This window comes from Salarias fasciatus, chromosome 20 (assembly GCF_902148845.1).
Source record: "Salarias fasciatus chromosome 20, fSalaFa1.1, whole genome shotgun sequence".
NCBI classification, from domain to species: Eukaryota; Metazoa; Chordata; class Actinopteri; order Blenniiformes; family Blenniidae; genus Salarias; species Salarias fasciatus.
Genome location: NC_043764.1, coordinates 23,819,020 through 23,845,513, shown reverse-complemented (window position 1 = coordinate 23,845,513; position 26,494 = coordinate 23,819,020). Strand labels below are relative to the sequence as shown.

Here is a 26,494-nt window from a genome sequence, read left to right as displayed (position 1 = left end):
TTACAAATTTGCATAATCCATTAGCTGCATCAATGTAGGCCTGTATTATGTTAATTTGGCTTTGGAAAAGTTTTGATTGTTGCCTTGAAAAATAATCTACATGCCAGAATTTGACTGAAAAACTGTTTTTCAAAGCAGGGGGAAAAAAATTCTAAAAAACCCTAAACATATGAGGCATCACAGCCTACCTGTGTGTATAGGTGAGAGGCCCGTGAAGGCCCTCGCGCTGCTGCTGGAGTGTTTCCCAGCTGCCCTCGTTTTGTGCTTACTGAGCTCGGACATCATTAAAACGTTGACCCGAGGTGAGTTTCACAACTTGCCTGCTCGGCTTAATCAGTGTTGTCCTCCCTGATGACAGAGATGTCCGGCTATTGGCCGAGACCAGGAGGGCACGTCATCTCCATCAATCAGGGGACTGCTGCTTCTCCTCGGAGGAATGTCCCCCCGGCCATCCCGCCGCCCGGCCATGCGTTACTGGACGCATGAGAGGCCGGGCACGAAGCGCAACCCCGTCCAATGATTATGCGGGGGGGAAAAGGTGATAATGACTTCCTATCAAGAGTTAACGGCCGAAGGGGAGACGACTAGCCCTCTGTTCACGGGCTGCTGCCGAGCAAGAGAGGTCATAAACCGGGACCTGAGCGGCAGGTCTCATCCTGAACTCTGCAGCCGGGATGAGAGGGAGACACCGGGGCTGGAAGTCGCCTCAGGATTTTACTCCCCGCGCCTGACTCCGTGCACCTCTTCGGACATCCCTCCTCCTCCTCCTCCTCCTCCTTCTCCTCCTCCTCCTCCTCCTCCTACTCCTCCACAGCTTGAGCCTTTCCAGGGCTTCTCCACACCGGCCTGCCCCCACTCGTCCCGTGTCCCCTGGCGGTGCGGGGCGCAGTGGCAGGACTCTCCGGGGCGCGGATCCGGACCCTGCGCGTCACGCGGCGCCGGGACCAGCCGCGGCTTCGGGTCACTCACACCGCAGATTCAGACCTGCTCTCACGGCGGACCAGAGATTCACGTCGCCGTGGGAAGTTCAGCCGGCTCGGACTGTAACGGAGCTGGCACGGATGAGAGGAGTAAAACTTTTGAGTGGATGAGAGTGAAAAGGAGTCACGGGCACAGGGCGGGTGAGTTGTTCTGGACCGGCGCGCGCTCACAGCTCGGGAGGAGAGTTAAAAAGCAGAACTGACATCACATTTGTAGGGATATAAATTAGTTTCCGCGTATTTACGAGCTGTGTGCTAACTTTTATTCACAAGAGAAAAAAGTTTGTTCAAAGTTTCCTCACCGAGATGAAAAAAAGGGAAAAAACAAGCTGACGTGTTTTGTGCGTCACCGTGAACCATTCCCTCCGTCACCGTAAACAAACCCCGAATAATAATGAGATTAAAACCCGCATCTGAAACTGAAAAGCGGATGTAGCTGTTCACCGGACGCCACATTTGAATATGCACATGAGGACTCCGTTACTATTTCCTTAACGGTCTCATGTTAATGCGCGCGCCTGCTTATTGAACATTTCTTTGCTCCACCTACTGTTACAAACCTGGGTGGGAAACTGTGCGCGCAGAAGTACAGTGAAAGGCCTGCTTAGCCTCACTGTATATTCAACCCTGAAGATGATCAATTATTTACCCTTGCCCTTACTAACCAGCAGACTTTGAATAATGCAGCAGACCACTGCCTGTGGAGACTCACAGGAAGTTGAGTAAAACTTACTCTTGTAAGCTGGAGTGCTCCCTGAATATTGATTAGTTGTCTGTTTGTAATGAAAGCCCTTGCCTATTGATTTCAGTTTGCAGCACCTTTACATGTGTCCACCTTTTTAACATAATTGCTGTCACAGATCATCATTCCACTGACTGATGAGTCCCGGGCAGAGAGCCCACTGAAGAATACATATCCTTGGCCTAAAAAATACCAATACCCTGCTAATGTGAAAAATGCCTATCAATCCTCAATTTTATGTGAGTTATAGTATCTTGTATAGATCTTTCAATTAATCAATAATGTCACTTGACTGACTGACCACTGCACTTGGATTGGGTTTCATAAATTTTACTTGCAGGATGATTTACAACAGCGGCCTTCCACACTTTTACCTATTTGTTTATTGTCTTTCAGTCAGTGTGGTCCAAGTCAGATGGAAGGATGCTGCTGACCCAAGCCAGCACTGACCAACGATGCAACTTTATTTTACAGGCCCGTCCTCACCTGCAACTGCTGAAACGAGCTCAGTTTAACACGTTTCGCAGCATTTTGGAAAATTTGTGGGGATTTGATGTATTTATTTTTGTCTGTGTGGACATGTAGTGAACGCACTGCATTTAATCTGACATAATTGTTGCATGATGCAACAAAAAGCTGCATGAAGCTGCTGGATCGCCTGCTGGTGGGTGAAAGAAGGTGCAATCCGCAGACACTTTGATTTTGGAATTATGCGGTCGGGCAAGCACAAACCTATACAAATCTCTCCCCAGCTGTAAGAGAGTGAAAATGTGGCGTGAAAGAGATTGATTTCTCATAAATGTCTTTGCGTTGCACAGAGAACAACTGCTTCTTTACATCATGTAGAGAATTTTGATTTGGACAAACATTATCTCCACGGTGGGGGGGAGGGGGGGGGGGGCAGAAGGCGACAGGTGCTCCTCTGATTGGTCTAAAAGTCATTTTATCCATCAAACACATTAGCCACTCATCCCATGCAAAACCATGCACTTGAAAAAGCCATTTACGCTCACCCACCCACGCTCAAAGACATTTCCTCGCTGTATTGTTAGCATCGCTGTAACCTCTTTCTGTACGTCTCTGAAGGAGATCATCTGTAGGAGTAACTCATTAGCACTACTGTGTAACTTGTAAAAGAGTCATTAGTGAAAGTATGGCTTTCCTCTGGAGGTTGTATTGGTTTTGGCACAAAGCAAAGTCCTGCGTATCCTTCCATGTTGAAAGGCCTCCACAGACCTGCTGTAACCTGATCTCCTGGCTCAGTGTATATACTCCCAGTGCGTCATTCTTCAATTATGCTTTGACAGCACCTGAATTACTGTGGGCTAGATGCCCAGATGACTGAGGCAATGTGTATTGATCTATCCCCTTTCTTCTTCTCTCTCCTTGGCTTGGAAGGCCCTTCCCATTCCCTTTGCTGGCTGGCTATTTTTAAGCGTGCAAGTCATTCCTCAAATATTTAGTTTGATTCCTTTATGCCTTCTGGCCGGCATCAATTCTATTATCTTTGGAGCCATTAATCAGAATGTGCATGTGATTTGCACTCCTGAAAGCTCAAGTTCTTAATTACGTACAGTTTCTGTGTATTGCTTCTTGATATTCTCTGCCCTCTAATTCTCGAGCTGGGCTACCTTCACATTCATTTTCTTAAAACACAGATGTTGACATTTATCCTATAACTGACCTTTCCATCTGCTATGCTTTTCCAAGTGGCTGGAGGCCTGTTAACCTTCCTCTCCATGAATTGTGGTGGGAGGCATTGCTCTACACCTGGCACACTGACTCCATTATGCAGCAGCAGCAGCACATTTTCTCAGAGGCAAAGACACACTGACGACTACCCACAATGTCAGCAATGAAAAATCAAGATATAGCTGCGGTTCCTGTCATTCATTGCACATAAGTAGCACAGATGATACTTTAATGTGTAACCCAGAAACCTCAGAGGACAAAAATGGACACATTTGTCATAATTGCAGTATTTGAAAGGATTTGTAAACTGTTAAACTGCCATTGACATACAAAGGCCTGGAGGCAAATTATTAATGATTCTGATGAATACAGTTAATGGACTGTAAATGCAACAAAGTTGTTGTGAAGTGCCACACATTTCCCTACTTCTATAAATATCTGGTGTATACAGCACCACACTTTTTTTTTCCCCTGTGGTTTAATGAACATTTGGACGAACATATTTTAAGAGCTTTGGAACTAAAATGCAGAGTGAAAGCCAGGCAGTAAATGTGAACCATTCAAATCTGTCAGAGTCAGAGGGGTCAGGTGAAATCCCGGGTAATTTTTCAGGCCGTAATTTATGGTGCTTTTGACTGCAGGTGTTTCTGTTATTATGTCTACATCTCCTTGTTTTACAGCACCAGAAGGTTTTGCAGTGTGCCAATAGGCTATTGCTAAAGTTGATACCTCTGTGAAATACATCTTTGTTATACAGACAGAAAAATGGCTCCCGAGTGAAGACTTTAAATCAGCACACTGGCTCAGGGCCAATTCCTACAAATCAGTTTCTTATAATTTTAGGCCTATTGAATACTTGGATACTTGTTTCTTCTGTATCACACAAACTTACTCTTATTTATTGCATTTATATTGCTCATTATCACTGAAAATAAACTATGCACATGGTGAATTATATATATATATATATATATATATATATATATATATATATATATATATATATATATATATATATATATGTATATATACACACACACACACACACACACACACACACACACAAACCGAACAACTATATATATATATATCTATATTTATGCAGCGTATATTCGCCGTTTATTCAATCAAGCTTCAAGTCAGGGCAAATGTTCATCTTCTCATTTCCAGGGCATGGGCGTGGATAATTAAATTCAGGGAGTTTTTGTGCCTCTTTTGTGGGCAGCCTCGTTGATCTTCTGACGCCTGTTTTCCTGTCCTCCCTTCCCAGCCAGGATGCACATGACCTGTGGGTTCAGCATTGTTGGCCCGGGCCTCGGTGCGCACGAGGCTGCCGGGAGCCGCAGCAGCCCGTGCGCGGACGGCCATCTCACGGTGCCCGGGCCCCCGAGGACCAGCTACAGCACCAAGCAGCTGACCGAGCTGGAGAAGGAGTTCCACTTCAACAAGTACCTGACGCGCGCCAGGCGGGTGGAGGTGGCCGGCGCCCTGCAGCTCAGCGAGACGCAGGTGAAAGTTTGGTTTCAGAACAGACGCATGAAGCAGAAGAAATTGCAGAGAGACGGGCTGTTTTCCGAGCCGGGGCCCGCGGCCCCGCACGCGCACGCCGACTCTCCGGACACCTGCCCCTCTCCCGGACCGACCCCGCCGGAACACCTGCCCCTGAACTCCTGAGAGCCGGCGCGCACGAGCGACGCCGTGCGTCACGCGGCGGGGGCGCCAAGCCTGCAGATGTTTTCAGTCGCGTTTGCATCGCTTTCAATCAACCTTCACCTTTATTTGCTTACCACGATGGATGCTCATCGCAAGGAGCGCAATGGCAAGTTACTTCATGCAAGAACGGGTCAAAGCGATTTGTCATTCTCCCCCAGCTCCAGACTGGCGCGCTGATTTGAATATTAAAATTCAAAAGTGATTCCACTGCGCTCCTACCAGCGCAATGTAAACGAAGATACAAACTCATATTAATTGAGCATAGAAGATGAGGGGGACGATTTGTTTATTTATTTAATTATTTTTGGACAATTTATTGACGAACTGACTTTACGTGAACAGGCTGTATTAATTCAGCACGGCGCGATCTCTGTAGCTTTATTTCTGTTCATAATTTATTTTCGCTCTACATGCGATGATATTTATTTTACTGATAAAACAAGACAATCCATTCCACAAAGGTTTTCCAGCAAAAAAAAAAAAAAAAAAAATATTCCAGCAAATCACATCGCTGCAGTATGAAGCAATTTAAATTTTTATTTGGCACTTTGTAGTTTGTCTCTGGCAACCCACATTTGAGGAGAGAGACAGGCGCACCTGTTGTAGACAAGTTAGATATTTAAAAAGAGTCGTAATAGTTCAATTTTTTTTTTTCACATTTTTCCCCCCCAGTTTTCATTACCTCTTCTCTCCACAAAGATTAAAACGCATTAACTGACCGATAGATTTATTGGCCGCTCATATAGAGGAGCATTGATCCTCCCGTTCGAGGCGCGGATCTGGGAGCATTTGCATGCATGTGTAACTGCATGTTAATGGGATACAGAAACGTCACGATCGGGAGTTGTTGCGTCTTTTATTGCCCTCACGCATGCATCAGAAAATGATAATTTAGCTTGAACACTCATGCGGGAGAGCAGACAATAAAAGCGTGTCTGTGCTGGTTTGCGCGTCGACCAATAAAGCCGGTGTGGCCCCAGCAGCTCCAGCAGCTAAATAATCCTTCCACATCTCATCTCATATAAAGTAAATGACTGTAAACACGGGCCTTTAAACACTGTTATGTTCCTGGTATCACAATGCGTTCCTGTCATGTTAACGTCTATTTTAATATCAAGATATGGGCCATCAGCATTAATTTTGAGTAAGGGAATATTTTTGTTTTGGCTTTCAATTAGCGGACTTTCATTGGATGTGACGGCTACAGGAGCCCAAACGGACATTAAACATCATATTAAACATAACAAATGAATTAAACATGCGCGTTGTAGTCGAGAAGCAAAGTGCTGGAATAAAATCAAATTAATTACCGTTATTTTAAAACTGTAACAGGTGTCCTTATTGGAATTTGGCCTGTAAATAAACGATCCTGGTGTCTCATGGAGACAATTGTGCGTCTGTGCGGCAGAAGATTGGACAGGAAGGCTGCAAGGCCACAATAATATATGCAGTCACACCGGAGTTCACCTCTCACCTCCTGACCTTTGTCGTGCCTCGGGACAACGATGACCCGGTCAGCAGCGAGCATACAGAAAGATGACCCATTAATTTGGGTGACCTCAAAGTCTGAGCTTCTTTTTTCCAACATGCAACTACGAGGCTTTTGTTCTGCTGCTGAGCTCTGCGTGTCCACGCAACAATATTTCATCAAGCTGAATAGAAGGGCGACTGGGCCATATGATAATGGTTTTTATTATAATTCCATACCAGATGCAGAGTGTATTTTTTTTTCTCCTGCACCTAACCTCATTCTTATCCTATCTCTTATTTAAATGAGCTGAAAATATGCTTCTGGATCACTTTATAAAGTGGATGAAAGAGACTTTTCAGCCGATAAGTTTTTGAATATCAACTACACAGACCTATTTTTATTAGTAAAGTTGAAAAATTGAAGCTACTTGAGCATGCTTAACACTTAATATGACTCCATGTCAGAGGCAGCATAAAAAAAAATTGCAACAACTATTCATTAGATAGTCACACATTATATATTTCATGCATATTTGCTTGAATAATTTTTTAAAAAAAATGCACATTAATCCAATCCAAACAGTGCATTTTATAATCCTCAGCTAAATTATTATTTATTAAAGGAAGAAAGAAATAAAAAGTTCCCCCTAAAAGGAGAGGAGCCGACAGGACAAACATTTTGTCTGTAAATTGTCAGGCTTGATCCTACAAGCAAGTAAAATTTGATTAAGTCAATGTATTTGAGATTTGCATTTAAACAAAACACACACCATTAAGGTTGCCTCTCTGTAAACAAAAAAGCACAAAGTGAAATGTTTAACAAAACCATCACATGCGCCCGTCTCTTTGATGCAAAGTGCTCACTTGTGAAGGTTATAAGGACGACGGCGAGGACAATGATGTTGAAGTAATGTGATGAGAAAAGCTGCGACTATTAAAAATGGTCTCTCATGTCCAGTGTTCCTACTGAGAAGTGTGCTGCGATGACCTTATTAGAAACTCTTTTATCATCTTGTGCAAATATTTTCCCTCGCCAAAGGGCTTCGAGTTACAGGTTGTAATGTGTACAGAGGAGGCTTGCAGCAGGTGTGCATTTTTTTTTAATCCAAACTTACTTCATTTCAGTTCCTATTGTATAATAGACATAATAGACTCACTTAGAAAACACACAGCCAACTCAGGTAGTTGCAAAAGGAAAAAAAAAAAAACTTACTGTGAATTATAGGAATGAGGCAAAGGTGCTGGTAAAAAAAAAATGTTGATTTATTTTGAGTGAACTACCACTTTAATTTCAATCTGTGGCAGCTTCAGCATTTGCCTCTCAATTGATGAAAGGAGAAGTGCGTTGTTTGTTCAGACCTGACATTTAGTTCGAAAGCATTTGAGTGTGACTCTGCTCTGATGAATCTGTGTTCCTCTGTTATTCCCTCCTGAAGATGTACGGTTGGTTCCCAAGACTGACAGCTGTGCATATGCGCACACACACACACACACACACACACACACACACACACACACACACACACACACACACACACACACACACACTGAGTCGGAGCAAAATAGAAGTAAGTCAGATGAAAATGTAATCCGAGTTGCACTTTTATTCACTTTTCTTTTCACCTGCATTTATTTCAAGTGATCATTCCTCATAAAGACAGATTGTTTAATTCAAGTTATTCATTTAAATTAATAAACAACATATTCACATTAGAATAATTGCAATTATTCATAAATATAAAGCGCGGCGCTCCTTGTTTTTGATGAAACACCCCTGAACACAAACCGAACAACTGAGATATCAAAAGAAATCTCCTGATGTATTGGCTCATGATAAATGAGGATATTGACAGTCTCCATTTTCTCCTCTTGGAAGGGAGCTGATGTGGGAAGCTGTTACTATTCTCCTGAGGAGTGCTGCGCTGCATGAGCAATGGGAGGACGTATGCACCCTACAGAATAACTTACATTACATTTCAAATGAACACATATAAGTGGGTTCCTTCTGAGCTCATTGTAATTAATGCTAAGTTGACCTAAAATTAACTTAATGCATAATATGCATGTAATATCCTCGCCGGAGCTCAGGGGAATGAAATCAATTGATCACGTTAAGCTCTTTCTAACTCTACGTGAAGCACTTATAGATAGCCCAGTTGTTGTTGTAATTATGGATCATTTGAATGTTCTTTCCCTTGTAGTTTTGCTGCTTGTCTGATTTTACTGTTTTCCTTTATTTGCAAAGACTTTCATGCACTATTAGTCTTTCTGATCGGTCTCATTCACATATTTGACTACCAAACAATTTGTACATCAAGAAAAGTTGAAATGAAGCGCACCTGTTTGTGCCTGTATGTGTATGTGTGTGTGTGTGTGTGTGTGTGGGGGGGGGTGGAATTCATATTTGGATGCGCTGTGTACAATTACACAAATATGTGTTTTGTTTCCTAGGTGCTACTAATAAAGCGCTCAAAAGAGATACAAAGCACGTATTTGAATAATTGTTCAGTGGCACGCGCGCTCGCGCACGCACACACACGCCTACATATCCATACATAACGCATTCTGACAGAGCTACGGCGAACAACGCGCACACCAGTCCAGTCCTTGCCTCTCCTCTCCTGCTCCACTCCAGGGAGCAGATGTTTGGGGACAGCTTACAGCCTCAGCGAATTTCTGTGTACAAAGCAAACAGCAGCACTCAGCACTTCTGGCTGCAATGGGAAATTTGCTCTTGAGGGGGGGGGGGGGGGGAGCAGAGGGAGGGGAGGCCTTTGAGTCAGGAAGGTATCGTGAGGATGGGAGGCGAGGGAGAAAGAGTGAGAAGGAGGGTGCATGCAGAGGTGAAACTGTGTCAAGGTTACAAGTCTGTTGCATCTGAGAAAATTCCCAGTGTTCCTGAGACTCGCGGTGAAGGAGCACCATGCCGAGTGCGAGCAGCGTCTCCTTACCAACATCGTGCAGCATCGGGAGAATCAACCAAGGTGGCCCTGCTGTACGTCTGATTGTGTAGAGTGTATGTGACCTCTCCTATACAGTTCTGTCTATTCCCTAGTTTGGATTGCCCTTTGAAAAGTTGCAGACAAGCATAAAGTGAGAGGAAAAACTGGGGAAAAGATGCAATAAGCCTTTACAGAGATTGCTGATATTGCATCTAAGACATCAGCTACAACGCAGGACCGGCTATGCTAATGATGCCACTGATTTAATGGCACCGGTTCTGTGGCTGCCTGTGCCCTCTTTAATCTGCACTCCATGCAAAAGTTTGAATTTTATTTGAAAAATGTTGTCACTGAATGTATATCTTGAACTGAGGATTTGGTTTGTGAAATGATCACTTTTGTGCAGACTTGAATAAAAAATGTTTTCACTCTTTATTTATTTTTTTTTCTTCTTCCTTCCAAAATGTTCAGAGTGCGGTTTCACCGCAGATGCTCGGCAAGATGCTGCGCAGTCTTTTGTCAACAGGCTCAAAACACACACAAACACGCTTATTTCCAAACATGTGCACAAGAATGCACATTTTGACCTCTCATCAGTGTATTATAATCCCTAAACAAACCCTCATAAATGAGCCCTGCGATGCGTATTTGTCTGAACGCAGGCTGCCCCCCCCACCCTTCCTCCTCTGCCCCTGGGGTGAGGTTGCCATAGTGACAGATTCACAGACATATGGAGAGAGAGGAGAAGGGGAGCCGGGTTGAAGGGGTGGGGCCGAAAAAAGGGTGAGGTGGAGGGAAGACAGAGGAGAAGGGGATGGGTACCGGTTTGAGGACGCCGGCGCTCCATCTTTCAGATGAGTCTTTGTGTTTCATCTGTCAATCAGCCGACCGTGGCAGCCTGTGCTCAGCGAGGGAACAGTTCATGAACTTTTCTCAATCAAGTCTCTGTCAGGCGCCATCTTGGCAGTATTTCAAGGGAGGAGCAGGGAAAAAAAAATGGATTCTGGAGCTGCCAGCACAGCTCACAAAACACATTGTGGAGGCACCAAAATGTGCAATACTAAAATGATTTGGAAAGCCGAACCCACATTATGCAGCCTCTCGCCATTTAGCTGTTTACACCGGCGACTAATCACCATCGGGAAGACAAACATACAGATGTTTGTGAACATGACTAATTACATTTAGATGGTGTTATCAACTTTTCGGCAAACCTGACGACATGCTCAGATGATAAGTGAAAAATCAGTTCGGGGGGGGGGGGGGGGGGGGGGGGGGGGGGGGGGGCAACAGAACTGGCCTTGTTGCTATAAAAACACCTTTTTTTTCCATCAGCTATTTTATGCAAAAGGGAGAGACCAGGTGCTCAATCAAGCCTCACGCCTACTGTTTTATTTTTCATCTTCACCCCTCCCAGTTCTCCTCCACACAAACCTCCTGCGTGCCTTCCTTCTCCCCTCGCGCTATTCTTCTCCTCCTCTTCCCTCTCCCGGTGTCATCCGTCTTCCCCTCTGCTCCTCTGCTGCCTGCTCTCCAACTGATATGAGAGAGTGACCCTCGAGGCCCTCGGAGGTCAAGTGATACAAGGTCATTGGCGGGTCATCTCCGCTGACTGGCTGACCTCTAAAAGGACTTCTGGAAGGAACCAATCACGTCTTGCTCCTTCCTCCCCCAAGGCGGATCCCCCTCTCCAGCTCATCAGCAGCCGGTGTCACATGACCAGGGTGAGGCGTCAGAGGGAGGATGATTAATGATGCTTTTAGTACCTGTTTAGAATGAAGCTGTCCACACCGCACTGTAATTACCCACTCCCAGGCGGCAGCTGCCCAACGTAATTGCTTTTTGTTTGTTGACCTGGTTTATTGAGGAGAAAGATGGCTTCGACTGGGTAAGATGATGCTCCGTACAGTACGCAGAGGTGAGGATGTATGCACGTCAAAGATTTTGGTGACGAGAGATTTATGCGGGGGGACAACTAAACCGCGAGCGAAGAGATGCGCATCCCAGCTGCGGGCACAAGGTACAAGTGACGCATGGTTATTCGCTACAAATCCGTGCCTTTAAATAAAATCAAAATGTGAAGTTATGACATGCAGCCACAAAATGTCAACAGCACTGAGATATGCAGCCCTCCCACAAAAAGGTCAAAGACAGCCACCAGACCTCCTGTGCAAGGTTAGTGCACAACACCGAAACAAGTATTCAACATGCACAGTCAAGGAGGGGCATGCTCCGTCATGCATTATGTATGTCAACTTCTCAGAAGCATGAGCGCTGCGCTGCTTGGAAAAATTCAAAATGAAGTTCAGAAGGTCACTGGAGTTCTGCACCTCCAGAACACCCCCCCTCTGGCTACATGCCTAAAGCAAATATGAAAATTTCAGTACCTGCGGCGCAGTGCCACGAGGACAGTGACAATGAAACCCAGATAAACAGCCCCTCGTTTGACCTATGGAGAGCATAAATTTACCGCCCATAAATCCTTGAGTGTTTCAGCTCCGTTTGGCGCATTTGCCGAGCCTCTCTACCCAGACCGAGAGAGGCAAGTGTCGGGTATCAGTGCTTCTGTATGAGCAGCTTTCATCCTGCTCCTGGTTCTCACATAACTCAGTCCTGCAGCCTTTATCACCGCCTCATAAATAACTAGGCTATCGCCTGATAATGTCCGCTTAATGCTTAGTCAATAAAGCCCACAGTAAGAGGGGCCTTTTTTAGCCTCTCTTCTGTACATAAATATAAACAGTGCAGTAGATTGATGTGATGGGCAGGCTCTTTCTACACTGGGACAAAAAGAGGCAACGTGTGGGCCCGGGAGCTGAAGGTGGGCTGAGGGGCTGCAGGTGTTTAGAGGAGATAGTGGGCTGTAATGAGGGGGCTGCAGGAGAAAGGCTGAGTGGATAGCCTTGACTGATCACCTGTGAAAGGCACACGCACGCATACACACACACACATATGATGGCGCGCAGACACTAATGCAAAAAAGCACATGCGCACAGAGGCCCATTCATTCACACACCAACACACAGACTAATGCCATCATTAGTTAACCCATTGGTGTCGATGCCCGGTGCACAAAAGCTCATCCTCCCCATTTGAAGGGCATTAGAGCATTTTGATAAAGAGACATCCCGGCGAGGTGTCTTTGTATCTTGTGACCATCTTCCCCCGATCTATCGACATATTTGCAAAACCAGCCGCACGCAGCTACAACAGAATCACATCCGGGGTTGCAGGTTTTATTGTCTGGCGCACGTCGCAGGGACCGTTATCGACCATTCGCACTAGTCATCAGACCATCCAATTCCAGCACGGCGCCAGGGGCAGCTGTAGTCAGTGTGATGGCTGAAATGGGATCAGACTGAGCCCTGGGGAGACAGAAGAGACTGACAGGGATGTTCCTGGGTTGAACGAGGGGGCTGATTGTGATCCATGAGTTAGTCAGGGCAGAGGCACCTGGGCTCGGAGCAGCAGCTGGGAGAGACAGGCAGAGAGGCAGACCGGGTTCAAACTGAGAGGGATGACACAATCCGCTCATATTGACATGTTTGGCGGGGGGCAGCCGGTGCTCGGAATATCATGTGAGCGTTAACACAGATATTGTCAAGCTACATTCGAACGCAGAATTTATCCATTTAGAAAAAGCAGAACCAAAAAATAAAAAAAATAAAAAATTCTGTAACAGGTCCAAGGATTGCAGCGTTTATATGAAAACAAACAGGAAGTCCAGCAATCAGCCAGAAATCAAACTGCATGGCTGAGGTCTGAGTTGAGAGTTAATATAGTTTGACAGTGCAGCAACTCTTCTGTTTAAAAACATTATCTGACTCATTCTTTTTATTTAGTCTGTTTATAAAATTGTACATTTTTATCTGCCCTAGTGTAAAAAGAATCAGAGCCGAAAAAGAGAAATGCAGAGTGATCCAACGAGTGTATGTCTACCCATTCCACCCTGAGTTATCTTGTGTTTTCACATGAAAACTTGAACTTCATGAAACCAGCTGGCGAACACACACCAGGCATTAGCTGTAATTCCACTCAGATCAACTGCTTTGTGACAAACACGAGCGTCCAGGTGAGTTCCTACATGTTGAGAGAGCGATGTGACAAAAGAGCTTCCAATGAAAACAAACTGAATGAACAGAAAATTACTTACTCTGTTATATTCCCTCCTTTCAGTCACGAGCATGCACACACATGCAAACCATACACCCAAACACTGCTATTCTATTGGCCCGGCACATCTGTCTTGTCCTGATTGCAAAAGTTTTTCAAAGAACATAATGTGTGGGAAAAAAAACAAAAAAACCTCTCAGATCAGATACAAAAACGATTACTGTGAAGCAGTGATTGATTTGTTAGATGATGCAAGTCAACAGGTTTGTTGTGTTTTTACTCCATTTAACAATTCAGCCATTGCAGAGTCATCCTCTGGATTAACTGGAGCACAAAAAGCTTCTTCATCAAGAGGCTGTTCCACTTTCACACAGGAACGGTATCACTACATTAGTCTCAAGTTAAACTTTGCATTTTCAGCTACATAATCTCTGCATTCCAGCTGCTATCGAGCAGAAACGAGTCTTTAACAAAGCCAAGTACAGAAAAAAGAAAAAAAAAAAACAGCAAACAATCAAGACCAAGGTGCACTCTAGGAATCTCTAGCCAGGAAAAATAATTAACTCATAAATTATGCACAACATGTAAGACCATGTAATACAAATTAATGGCACACCAACCAACCTTGAAGTTGCTAGAAGGACTATTTCCTCCAACATCGAGATGCTATAGCTGCTCTTAGTGTAGCCCCCCCGCCTCTTAATATGCTTGGCAGTTCTCAGAGAAGCAACAGCTATTTTTCAACACAATGCAATGAGATGGGATTATTACAGATGAGTTTTTCTGACTGTGGGTAAGTAATATAATAAAGTGATTAGATAAAATGTTGGATGCATCCAAACGCATTACACTCAGCGCAGTCTGGGAAAGCATCACTGTCATCTGCCGCTCACACTGGACCTCATTTATCAATATTTGCTCTGGTGAACGGTGTTGGGGGACTGAAAGCTGGAACAAAACATTGAAACTGATGTGTAATATTTCAACGCTTAGTTTTTTTTTTTTTTTTTTTCTTTATTCGGTTAGAATCCAGGCAGGTTGCTTCATTACAAGTTGTAGTTTTTTTCAATTTGAGCTCAACACGGACATGCTTGGGCATGCAAACTCTGACTGAAGCCACAGAAACCTTTCAGGTGCTAAAAGGCAAAGCAGGATTCAAACTACATATTCAAATATTCATAATCCTATTTTACCTCAAGTTTGCAAATTTTATTTTAAAAAAAATATTGGAGTGTAAGCAGTTAAATATAGACCCGAGTCTCTAACTTTAGCTGTTTTAATGATCTCTTCCCTGCACTAACTGAAGAGACAGAAAAATAAAGGGGCAGAGGCCAGATTTAGGAAAAAGGTGAGATAAGAGGTGCCCACGAACTAGTGAAGGCTCTACTCCCAACACTGCGGCAAATGAATCTCCCGGGTAATGGAGACAGAACTATTGCAAAATTAGGAGAGACATTAACTGGGGTATCAATAAATAAACCTCTAATTAGGAAAAAAGAAGCGGAGCGGAGCAGGAGCAGCGGCACGGGGGGAGAATATCAATGGCGGGCTCACATCTGTATGCAGGCACAGCTCTCTGGTGAGAGGCTGGGCCTCACAAAGGCTTCACCAATGGCACCGGCTCGCCCGTCCATTCCTGACTCTCTCTCCCCGGTGGAGAGCGTGCCCACTTTCTGACTGTGCAGTGAACCCAGCACACCCTCCCCTCCTCTCCAGCACCACCACCACCACCACACAAGCCCGGCTCTCAGTTTTCCAACCTTCTCCTCTCTTTTCTTCAACCAGCTTATCTGCACAGTGCCCTGAGTGGGCCGCTGTGCTCTGTGACTTCACCATGATTGATTGTGGTGGGGGTCCTCCACTCCCTCGGTGAGAGGGAAAATGGAGGAGGGAAAACAGGAGAGAGAGAGAGAGAGAGAAGCCTGGCGTGAATGGGAGATGGGGAAAGTGAAATTGAGGAGGTGTTTGTGCACGCTCATGTCTGTACACATGTCATGACCCATTGGTATGCATACAATAGACTTATAAAAATGTGTTCCTGTTAATAACAATGAAGATTAGCAGAGTCGTATCATGTGTACGTATTGGTTGGGTGTTTGGCCGGCAGGGGGATGGAGGTGCAGCCTAGGTGTTGGTGGAGGCTGGGGGGTGGGGTTGAGGGGTGCGTGGCGCTGACCGCTCCCTGTCTCTCCCCCTCTGTTCCCTGGAGGGTAATAAAGACTGATGACACTGATGCTGTGCCATCCGGCTCCACAGTCTCCACTGCACAACCATTTGCGCCATCATTTATCCCGCTCCCCCCCTCCCCGCTCTAATTCTGCTTTAATAACCGCCAGCTCCATTCATCAGTGTATTGACGGGCATGACAGGCGGTGCGGCACACACTAACTCCCTGCCCTTTACTCGCTCACAGCCGGGGTCAGCGCGAGGTCACACAGTCAATAATCACAACACACCTCACTGTCACCTTGGAGCGACTGCATGCCCTGCATATCTATCCTCACGCATGCCCAAGCTCCTCATTGACTTTACAGCTTAGTACCCAAGCGCCGTGCACATTTGTTACACGCTTTGGAAGCTATGGGCTGAGTTAGAGCGGCGCGGCAGGAAATAGGCATTGCTGAGAAAGTGTTGATTCTGCTCCGCTGGTGGTCCAAATATGTAAACGTGGACTCACAGGAGTCTGCTTCATTTAACCGAGTTGGATAATTCCATCTTGAAAAGATTTACTACATTACCCTCGGCGAATTCTCCCAACACAGTGAGTCATCGTTGTCAGGGCTGATTCATATTTACATATTGCTTTCACCACTTTAACTTCAGGAAGCTCTGGACTTTTTGGGAGGAGGAGAGTGTGTGTGTGTGTGTGTGTGTGTGTGTGTGTGTGTGTGTGTGTGTGTGTGTGTGAGAGTGTGTGACAGTGGGCAGTCATTTGTTACAGGTGCAGAGCCTCCATCTCTCTCCTTGGGCATTCACCTCTTCATATGCAAAACATGTCCTGCTGTCCTCCAACTCCAGCACAGTTTGCTGCCGTGACACATTTTTTCTTCATTTTCAGCTTGACAGTGACATTTATGTTCATTTGCTCGGTGCAATTGTGAAGCATCTGGAGAGGCTGCTTCTCTTTTTTGCCTCCTCCCTCACCTCTATTCTTTTTATTTTTTTTCTGTCTTGACAAAAATATTAATGCATATTTGCATGCCAGAGTGACTTAGCCCTTGATGAACAGTTGGAATTTTTGGGAACGCAGGGGGGAAAGACACCTCCGCGATTACACAAGGCGAGGAGACTGAGTGTAAGACGGTAGTGTGCCGTTTCGAGATAGATTACAGCGTGCATGGCAACTCAGGACACGGCCAGGATCAGTGGCAGTGGGAACCCACAGAGCTCCATGAATCTTGCGATGCTGCTGAGTGTGGTGGTGCTGGGAGTTGTGGTGCACTGGGGAGCAGAACATGCTGCACACAGAGCCGGGCCAGGTGGCACCCACCCTTCTTCCTCTTAACGTGGTCACATGATTTATTCCTGCGCTCTCACTCAACTCGCAGTCCCTTTCATGACCCCTTCTGCTCACACATTCACACGGGCAGGAGGAAAAATAAAACCACAAAGCCCTGTAGGAAACGAAAAGATGTAAGAAAAAGCATTCTTATATGTTCACTGCAAAAAACAAAAAACAAAAACATGAAACTGTCAAAAATGAAAAGGCATGCGTGCTTCCCCACCCCCAGCCCGGCTTCACCTATCCTGGACAGGCAGCAGCAGCCAGGGGTGCGGGTGCTGAGGGCTCTAATCTGCGGTGCAGGTCCCATCGGCAAGGATCATTGAGCTAATTAATAATGTGGCACAGAGAGGGATGGCAGTCATTAAGGAGCCACGGCTGTGTGTGTGAGATGCTGTGGGCTTCTGCACTGGAGTTTGCATGAGTGTGCGTGTGTGTGTGTGTGTGTGTGTGTGTGTGTGTGTGTGTGTGTGTGTGTGTGTGTGTGTGTGAAGGGCGGGTGAATGCAGGGAGGGGTCTCTGCAGACACAGGGCCTCACTCCAGCATGCAATCCCCCCTTGATTCATAATTCAAAGGGGTCAAGCAAACATGAAAACACACAATTATACTGGGTGCATACACACACACACACGCACATGTGCAAACACACATATGGTTCAGGGTGTGGGTGTATCTGCGCAACACATGCAGACAAACACAGTTTCCTGTAGTTAAAGTTGAACTAGACTGTTGATTTTCTTTAAAAGTCGATGCAGCATGGCAGGAATTCCCCTCCACTTTTGTAAAGACAGGTCTGTATGTTACTCTGGTCGGACCACACTGTAAGTCAGATGCAACCAGAGCACCACAGTGCTCCGTGGGGTTCTGTATAAAACACTCTACTGCACCACCAGAGCCTATCATTTACAGTCTGCAGCCATATGTTAGGAGGCACTGTATACATCGCCAATATTTACTATAGGCAAGGGGACCAGAAGGCTAAGAGCACTTAGTTGTGTGAGGCAGCCCAATAGCTCAGCCTGGGCTAATGAAAGGAAACAACAGGAGCAATTAGCAGTGTAAACAAACAGCTCGCTGAGGCCCCAGTCTCCAGCCTCCCCCCTGACAGCAAAGGGACTGGCAGCCTGGAGTAGGAGGTAATTGGGGGAGCTAGGAGCCGAGACAAAATCAATGGCAACGCATGCACAGACACAGCGCGATTACTCACCACCCTGCGCCACAGCCCAGGGGACTCAAACGCGACAAGGTATTGCAGCAGGTTTGACCCTGCCAGTTACAGTCGCTTCACGAAACGCTGCTGGACGTTATCTCAGAGGTGTTTACATGTGCATTTACTCATACGGCCTGTGAGAGGTGCACACACACACATACACACTGACAGCTGACACAAAACAGCATCCGAGCATCGCACTTTGACCACTGGCCATACAGAGGCCTAATGACCTTCCTCCCAGTCTAATTGATCTCATCTTGGTGCCATTTATGTGTCTGCCTGTACACTAATGTCTCCTACTCACTCACTCATTGGGAAGTATCAGCGTCTACAGTACGACCGTGTGGCTGCGGCCCGCAGACAGGCGCGCGCGAGCCGCGGACGCCTCCTCCCTCTCTGAGTGGAGCCGCAGGGCAGAGGGGCATCACTAATGCAGTAAGCTGGCTGGGATTTCTACTCTGCAGGGCACATTCTGCTGCAGGCGAGAGGCTTCTGCTGTCTGAGTGCTGGCCAAGACAATAGTCAGCAGCAGAGACTTTTCCTGCAGAGTTTTACAAAAGTCTGCCGTGCATCCGTTACGGGATGGAAAGCACAGTTTTCATCTGAATCGGGGACTTGTTGACTCTCGTCTTGTGCGGTCGGATGTCGTAAAGAGGAGTCAGAGCTCAGCACAGGGAGAAATATTCACTTCCTTCATTTATGAGCAAAAAAATAAATATTTGCCTGAAATGCTGGAGCACAAGGAAACGACTTGGCTGGGGAATATTCCGCTCATGCAAATATGCATAAATATTTCAGCTACTTTAATGACTTAGGTTCCACATGCAAAACACCAATTATGCAGGAAGGAATCTGTTGCAGGCCCCTATTAATATCAATTTATATTAAAATTATAAGTATGTGAGCATGACAGGAGTACACTAGTTTACCTGTGAACCCAAAGCTGATATTCATCATTCTACAGACCATTCAGCAGTTTATTCAGTGTTATGTTGATTAAACAGATCAATCAGTTCTGTCAATCCTGCAATCATCAGGTTTTACATCTGTGCAACATATGAATAGTTTTTATAGGATTTAGAAAAAAATCAACTTCAGAAATGTTTAATGTCAACAAACATGTGTTTGTAGATTGTAGTTTATATTTTATTGATGATAGACTGTATAATGTTGTTGCTTTTAATTTTAACACTAAAGTGCACAAAGTAAGATCACAGATGAAATATCAAGTTATGATGTACGATAACTTAGTTGTGAGGATGAGACTACTGGGAGCTTTTTACGATGATTACAGAAAATAATGCACAGGTAAAGAGATAAGAAAAATGTATGTTTTCTTTTAAAGATTTAATACTTCTATTGTAAGTCAAGAAGATTTGCAACATTTTTGCACATTGAAATGTAAAATAATGCACTATATGAACTGAATGTGTTTTTACAGAGGGCACTAACCCGAGACAGTGATAAGTTTAACTTGTTTTAAGTGACATTTATTCAGTATTTTACTGTTTATTAAAACAATTCTTGATCTAAAACACGTGTTAAACTTAATTTAATTCTGAGGTGCCACCTGAAATGACAGGAATATAATCTACAAAAAACAACAAATGTTGTCTTTTGTATGTGTGCAATCAAATAGTATTAAATGAGAAATACCTTTGAAAACTGAATTTATTCAAAAGTTTTCATGATATTTCTTCTGATGCTAAATAAATGAAAAAAATCCTTTGGGGGTGTGTATTAACTTTCTACAGTTTCTTGTGTCTGAGTCTGCAACAGTCCACTTTAAGGATAACATGTAGTAAAACTTAATGGTTTCTGCAGCATATTTTTATAACTTCACCCTCTCTGGTACAACAGAAGGTCTCATGCCTGCTGCTCATGCAAAATTAGGGTGGCCACCAGTAAATGAACCAGAAACAGTGGTTCACTTTGAAAATGATTCATGATTTTAAAATCATCCTGTGAATGTGTGTTTTAGAGGAATAAATTAATCAGTTATTTTTGATTGGTTGAATTTAGATGAAGGAGAAAGTTGTCATGATAGCATCACCTTATATTGTCTAAACATATACTTTCTATTGCATTCCCCACTTTTTCATCAATTCAGTGAGATTCAGTGATATACATTTCACAATTCTAAAGTTTCGCAAGAAAAAAACCCCAAAGTATTTAGTGATAATACTGAAAAATATTCAGTCATCTTCAGGTTATCTTCATTTAATTAAACTAATCACAATACAGTTCATGGTTTCAGTGGAGAAATTAATTTTGGGCCGGTAAAAATGCAGAAAAGAATGTAAAAGACTTCAGACGAATGCATGTATTTCACATGCAGACTGCAGCACAGAAACGTGTGATTTGAGCCAGAGTGTGTTTCCTACCTGCTGGGTGCAGACTGGAGCTCAGAGGTCCACGCAGGTCTGATCACAGCACTCAGCCCGTCTCCACTAATTAACTTCAGCATCCACAAAAACTGAACTGCTGCTCGGTAACAAACAGATATATCATGACAAGATAATTACAGTTATTTGTTTTTTGGATGCATGTTGCTACATAACTCCACAAGGAACTTGCAGTTGCCTCAACAGGAAGTAGCAGGAAACTATCGACCAATCCTGGCTTCATCTGGTGGTCACGTGATTATTATCGTTTTCTTTTTAAACGTTTTTTTCTTGTTTTTAGGTCTGGCCTGTTATTCCCTAAAACAAGTATTTGGGCCCAGCAGCTGAGTAAATGCAGAGATGTTTTCCCACCAGTGGAGCACACAGTGGAGTGTGAGGATTCAATTTTGTGGTAATAGAATGAGGTCTACCAGAGTGCTCCTGTGCAAGAGACTGAATCCAGACCCTGATGGTAAGATGTGCCTGTGTGTTTTGTCCTGAATGTAAATGGAGAACTTTGTCATGAGAGCATCACTTTTTCAACATCCTTATAACTCTTTTTACTGTCGGTGCTGATAACAGTCAGCAAAAATGCCAAAAATGTGAAGCAAAGTAAAATACTGAGTGTATTTCAGAGGGGATTCCTTGTGGATGTGAATTTTGAGCTCACTCTGGAGCTTAATCTGGATCTAAGAGACTTATTCCATCATTTATGATTCAGAAAATTGGGGGGAACACTATATTCATCACCGGCTTCAGCTACATTTCTGATTTAGTGGTCAAATGGATGGATATTGCTCCTATTAGTCCTCATTATTACTGTAAATTCGGCAATACCGCCAGGTTGGCTCAGTGGAGATTATGGACCATTATTAGCAGAGTGGAGACGGAGACAGAGATGTCTTCTGTACGAGATGCGGAGCGGGCAAAGTAGAGGGGCAGGAAGGAGGAATGCAATGAGGCTCCACATAATGTTAATACAGGAGACAGAGCTCTGGCCAGGGCGCAACACAATCCCAATCAGCTATACTTAACAGCATCCTCAATAACAGCATCACTAAGATCAGAGAGCCACACGCACACACACACACACACACACACACACACACACACACACACACACACACACACACACACACACACACACACTAACACATACTGCCTGCCCTCCAAATACCAGTGCATTACTGCCCTGGCGCTCATTGACAGAGCTGCCACTCACCACAAAGATGGATGCTCCTCCTGGGACAATTCCAAACCTCATTCATTGACTCATTTGTTTTGCTGATCTAACTACCTTTGAAAACAACACTGAGGTGAGTGCATGTGCTCTTGAAGTGGAGGAGTGTTGTGTTTTTTGTTTTTTTTTTGTGTATGTGTGTGTGTGTGTGTGTGTATTTTTGGTGCTAAACTGTGACCACAGTTCTTATTCCCTTGACATTGGCAAAACACCCTCCCGAGAACTGCACAGCACAAAATTAGAAAGGCTGCAAGCAATCTTTTTTTTTCTCCCTCCAACTTTTCTCCCACTAACTAAACTACAAGCGATGCTCTCCCTCATGAGATGCTACCCAAATAAGTCCTGTTGCTCATTTATGCATGTTTCCCTCCAAGTTCCTTGATTAAAAACATGTAAATGACTGGCTTAAGATCCCAGCTTCCCCGAGCATTATGTTAACCTAAACAAGCCTTTCAGAATTTGCATTTTCATTCAATTCGAGGCGGCTCAAGGATCCTCCTGCCACTAGTCACTATTGCACTTCCACATCTCTAAAAAACATCTCCATCTCCTATCAGTCTCCCGCTGGAGTGTGTCACTACCATGGACTGCACACACACCTCGCGGAGAGGCCTGCATTCATCACATGCTCCCAGCCATGTCGATAGTTGCCCAGCTGAGCAGGCTCATAATGAATTTGAAGAGTTGCACACCTATAGCAAAGTCATTTACTTTATCAGTCCGATAAAAGGAAGTGATAAGATAGTGGCTTGGCACTGTAAGAGTATCAGCCTCACTCCGCTATTCATCTCACCAGGATCTACAAATGGCAAAGCTCATCCCTCAAGGCAGCAGCGCCGAGTCTTTATCTATACGACTAAAAAAAAAAAGAAGGCTAATATCTCATAAGAATGTGTGCTTATGAAACCCACCATTTCCATGTCATTATCAACCTGAGAGCGCCGGCTGCCATATAAAGAGGCTTGTCCTGCCTCTCTCTCTGTCTATCCTGCTTCTGGTGCAGGGGCTGCTGGGAGAATACAGGTGCAAATATGATTTGGGCCTATTCCTCTTATGAAGTTGACCCTCTGTAATTGACACAGACACACTGGCAATTTGATTAGCTCTTCCTGCTGCTTGAGGGCATTTGTCCACAGCGACCTCATCGTGTGTTTCATGTATATACCTCCACCTATTGGTGAAGTCGAGGTGTAGCACACACACACACACACACACACACACATATACACACACTCACACTCTGTGGAAGCACTGAGTTCCTTGACTCACATTGCTTTTTCGAATTAAGCCACTGGGCCAAATCAAATAACATTTAACTGAGCAGCCCACAACTGAACCATATACCTAATCTAATTAACACACAGTATCATTTCTGCAGGAGAAAAAAAAAAGAGAAAGTCAGTTACAATTTACAAATCTGGCTTTTCAAACACTTTAATTATTTATGTGTTGCGTTATGAGAAATTTGAGTAATTAAAAAAAAAATGCTGTTTTTACTATCAATTTCTGTGTACATCATTAAAAACATCTCCTTATGGATGCAAATTGTGTGTGTGTGTGTGTGTGTGTGTGTGTGTGTGTGTGTGTGTGTGTGTGTGTGTTTGTGTGTGTGTGTGTGAGCGTGGGCGTGCGTGAGTGTGTGTGTGTGTGTGTGTGTGTGTGCGTGCACGTGCCACTGAAAGCAGTTATTACAAAGAAAACCGATAAGCGCCTCTTGAAGCACTTGAGATAAGCTTGCTGGTTTAAGTGCACTGACATTGTCACCAAACATGCAAGGCGGAGGAATGCAAGTCAAGAAACACACACACACACACACACACACACACACACACACACACACACACACACACACACACACACACACTTCAATACTTGAGTCATCGGCGGCACTGAACAAGAATGTGCTCAATAGCAAAACAGTGTGTCACATGAAGTGAAAATTACTGTACATCGATTCATCAAGATACATCGTTAAAGCTGTCAAACATCAAAGGCTCTCTGATCACAGCTCATTCTTGGGAAAGACACCAATAGCCTCATTTATCATATTTGTTTGAGCAAGAAGACACAGAGTCAGGCAAGACAAGAGAAAGAGAGGAAGAGAGGAGGCGGGGGGAGGTGGGGAGTGCAGAGGAAAGATCAGGAAAAGTGGAGGAAATTTTACACTTGAAGAAATGAAAACATGAGTTGTGCGAATCACAAAGTTCAACAGTAAAATAAAAATAATAAAAGAATAGTATAATTAAAGAAGGGTGTGTAGAAGTAAAAGTAGTCGTGCCAAATGAGAGATAATGAATAGGAAGCAGCAGCAGCAGAGGACTGGAGCTCCTGTGTTAGAGATAGGACACCACCTGTACTGAGTCCCAGCCCCTCGGGCTCTCACACATAAGCATGCTGGTTCAGAGCTTCACACACCTGCATACGCCCAAAAATGCACACAAATTGCTATCTGTGTTTCCATCGTTATATTTTTATGATCTGCAGCGCTCCCCCTCACCTTTATTTGACCTCATGAAGCTCCGAGCACATCATTCACTTCAGTCCAGATTTATTATCATTTATCATTTTATTAACATGGGAAACATTTTTGGGGGAGATTGTATTGCTAATTTCTATCCAAATAATGCTTGTAAGAGGACATCTTTAAACTTTATGTGGCTCATGATCAAATGGTTTTTATATATCCCCAGGCTCTTGTATTCTCCAAATTGCTTCAATAAATAACTTGTAAGTCTAATTATGCAGCAATTAATTGCAGCCAACATGGAATGCCCATCAATCTTGTAACTTGAAAAAGTCTTTTCCAGCACAGCCTGGCAGCCCAAATAAGAAATTTGATTAGATTTTGCGAGCACGTATGGGATTGTGCGTGTGTGCCAGTTTGTCATTATGCGTGCACATGAGTGTGACCGTGTGTGCGTGCGAACATGTGCGAGTGCCCGTGGAGGTTACAGCCAGATCGCTGAAGAGAGAGCTCCATCCCAGCAGCTCTCCGCAGTCTGCTCCCTCTGCCGTCTCGTCCAGTTGCTATGGCAGCAGCACTGAAGGCTGTATCCATGGCCAAAGGAGGAAGCTGGCATCCCCCAATAACAGACCTCCCACCCCCCCCCCCCCCTCCCCTCCCCGCTCCGCGTCTCCCCCCGCCAGGCTCCTGACCCGCTGGTGAACCTGCCTGGGGGTCGGAGGTCAATGGCTCAGAGCTGCAGAGTGACAGTGAGGGATGACGAGGGAGAGAATGAGAAAGAGAGGAGTTACACCACACAGATGGGGAGGAGAGATGAGAAAATGAAAAGATGAGACCAAATTTGATTACTATCAAGAGGTGGGGTGTGGGTGGCAACTTTGCATTTGAGAAAATGGCTGCTGTTTTTTTGCCCACTGACTTTAAAATGGAGGTGGAATATGGATTCGGACGACTTTTCTCACGCCGAAATGTGCCGTTACCGAGCATTTTCGTATTTGTTTGTATAGATGTGCTGCGGCGACGAGGTTCCAGGGGTTCGGGGGGCCGGGGACGACCCTGAGACGAGGGGAGGTGGGACTTTTGTTTATTGATTCTTCGGGTGTGTTGGGGTCACAGGAGAAAGTGTTTCTCTCCCTGACGGTGCTCATGCTGTCTGGTGAGAGTAAAGGCATGTTTGAAGGGAGTTCTGTGTGTTGTATGTAATCAAAGGGGCTGATATGGTTTCAGGAGTGGGTCAAGTGAGTTGACCTCTGACCTCGATGCCTTTGAGGGGTCAGACGATCATAGGTTTGCTCAGAACATCACTTCCTCACCTTGAAGATTTGTGTGCTTTTCTACCTGAGGCCGCGGAAGTTCATCAATGTCTGACTTTCATGGCGTGTGTGGTAATATTATTTTACATCGTGACATAAATCTAGAAGCTTTAAAGAGACAACGTGACAATTTGTTCTAAATTACAAGTCAAAGAGCTGCTGTTGAAAAAAAATACGCAAGTCAAACAGCAGCACAGCGTTCTGAAAAACCGCTCAAAGTAGTAGATATGTTTACATGTTTTTATCGTCATTTTCAGGCATTTCACTCCATATTTAGATTTTTAGATAAATCCATACAGTAAAAGCACAATACTAAACAAATAAATATTTATAGCAGGACTTGTATCTTAAAGGAATTAGTTTTCTTATTATTGGTTTAAAAAATATGAATTTTAATTTTTATTCAACGTAGCAGTGAATTTTAAAGTAGGCTTTATTGTGTGAATTGTACTGAAGCATAAGTAAAATTACACATGTCAAAAAAAACTACTCATAAACGTACAAGCAATCATTAAATACAATTTTATTACAGTAATGGCTCAATATTCAAGAGTTAGAATTCTTTACTGGTCACACACAACGCACATTGAAGTGTGTGTGTGAGTGTGTGCAAGGGAAAAATATAGATATAAATATAGATACACACATTTGTCATTATTAAATAGGATCTTCTTCGTGTGTTTGCACTGGTAAAAATACTGTTCAGTTTTAGTATTTATAAAACA

At 44.3% G+C, this 26,494-nt stretch overlaps 1 protein-coding gene across 1 annotated transcript; it reads left to right on the top strand.

Moving 5' to 3' along the window:
• The first annotated feature begins 544 nt into the window (after nt 1–544).
• hoxc1a (homeobox C1a) lies at nt 545–5,446 on the top strand. The gene is made up of 2 exons (XM_030118255.1): nt 545–1,121; nt 4,685–5,446. Exons 1-2 carry the CDS (start codon nt 545–547, stop codon nt 5,086–5,088), a joined length of 981 nt encoding a protein of 326 aa, XP_029974115.1. The 3' UTR covers nt 5,089–5,446.
• The last annotated feature ends 21,048 nt before the right edge of the window (nt 5,447–26,494 follow it).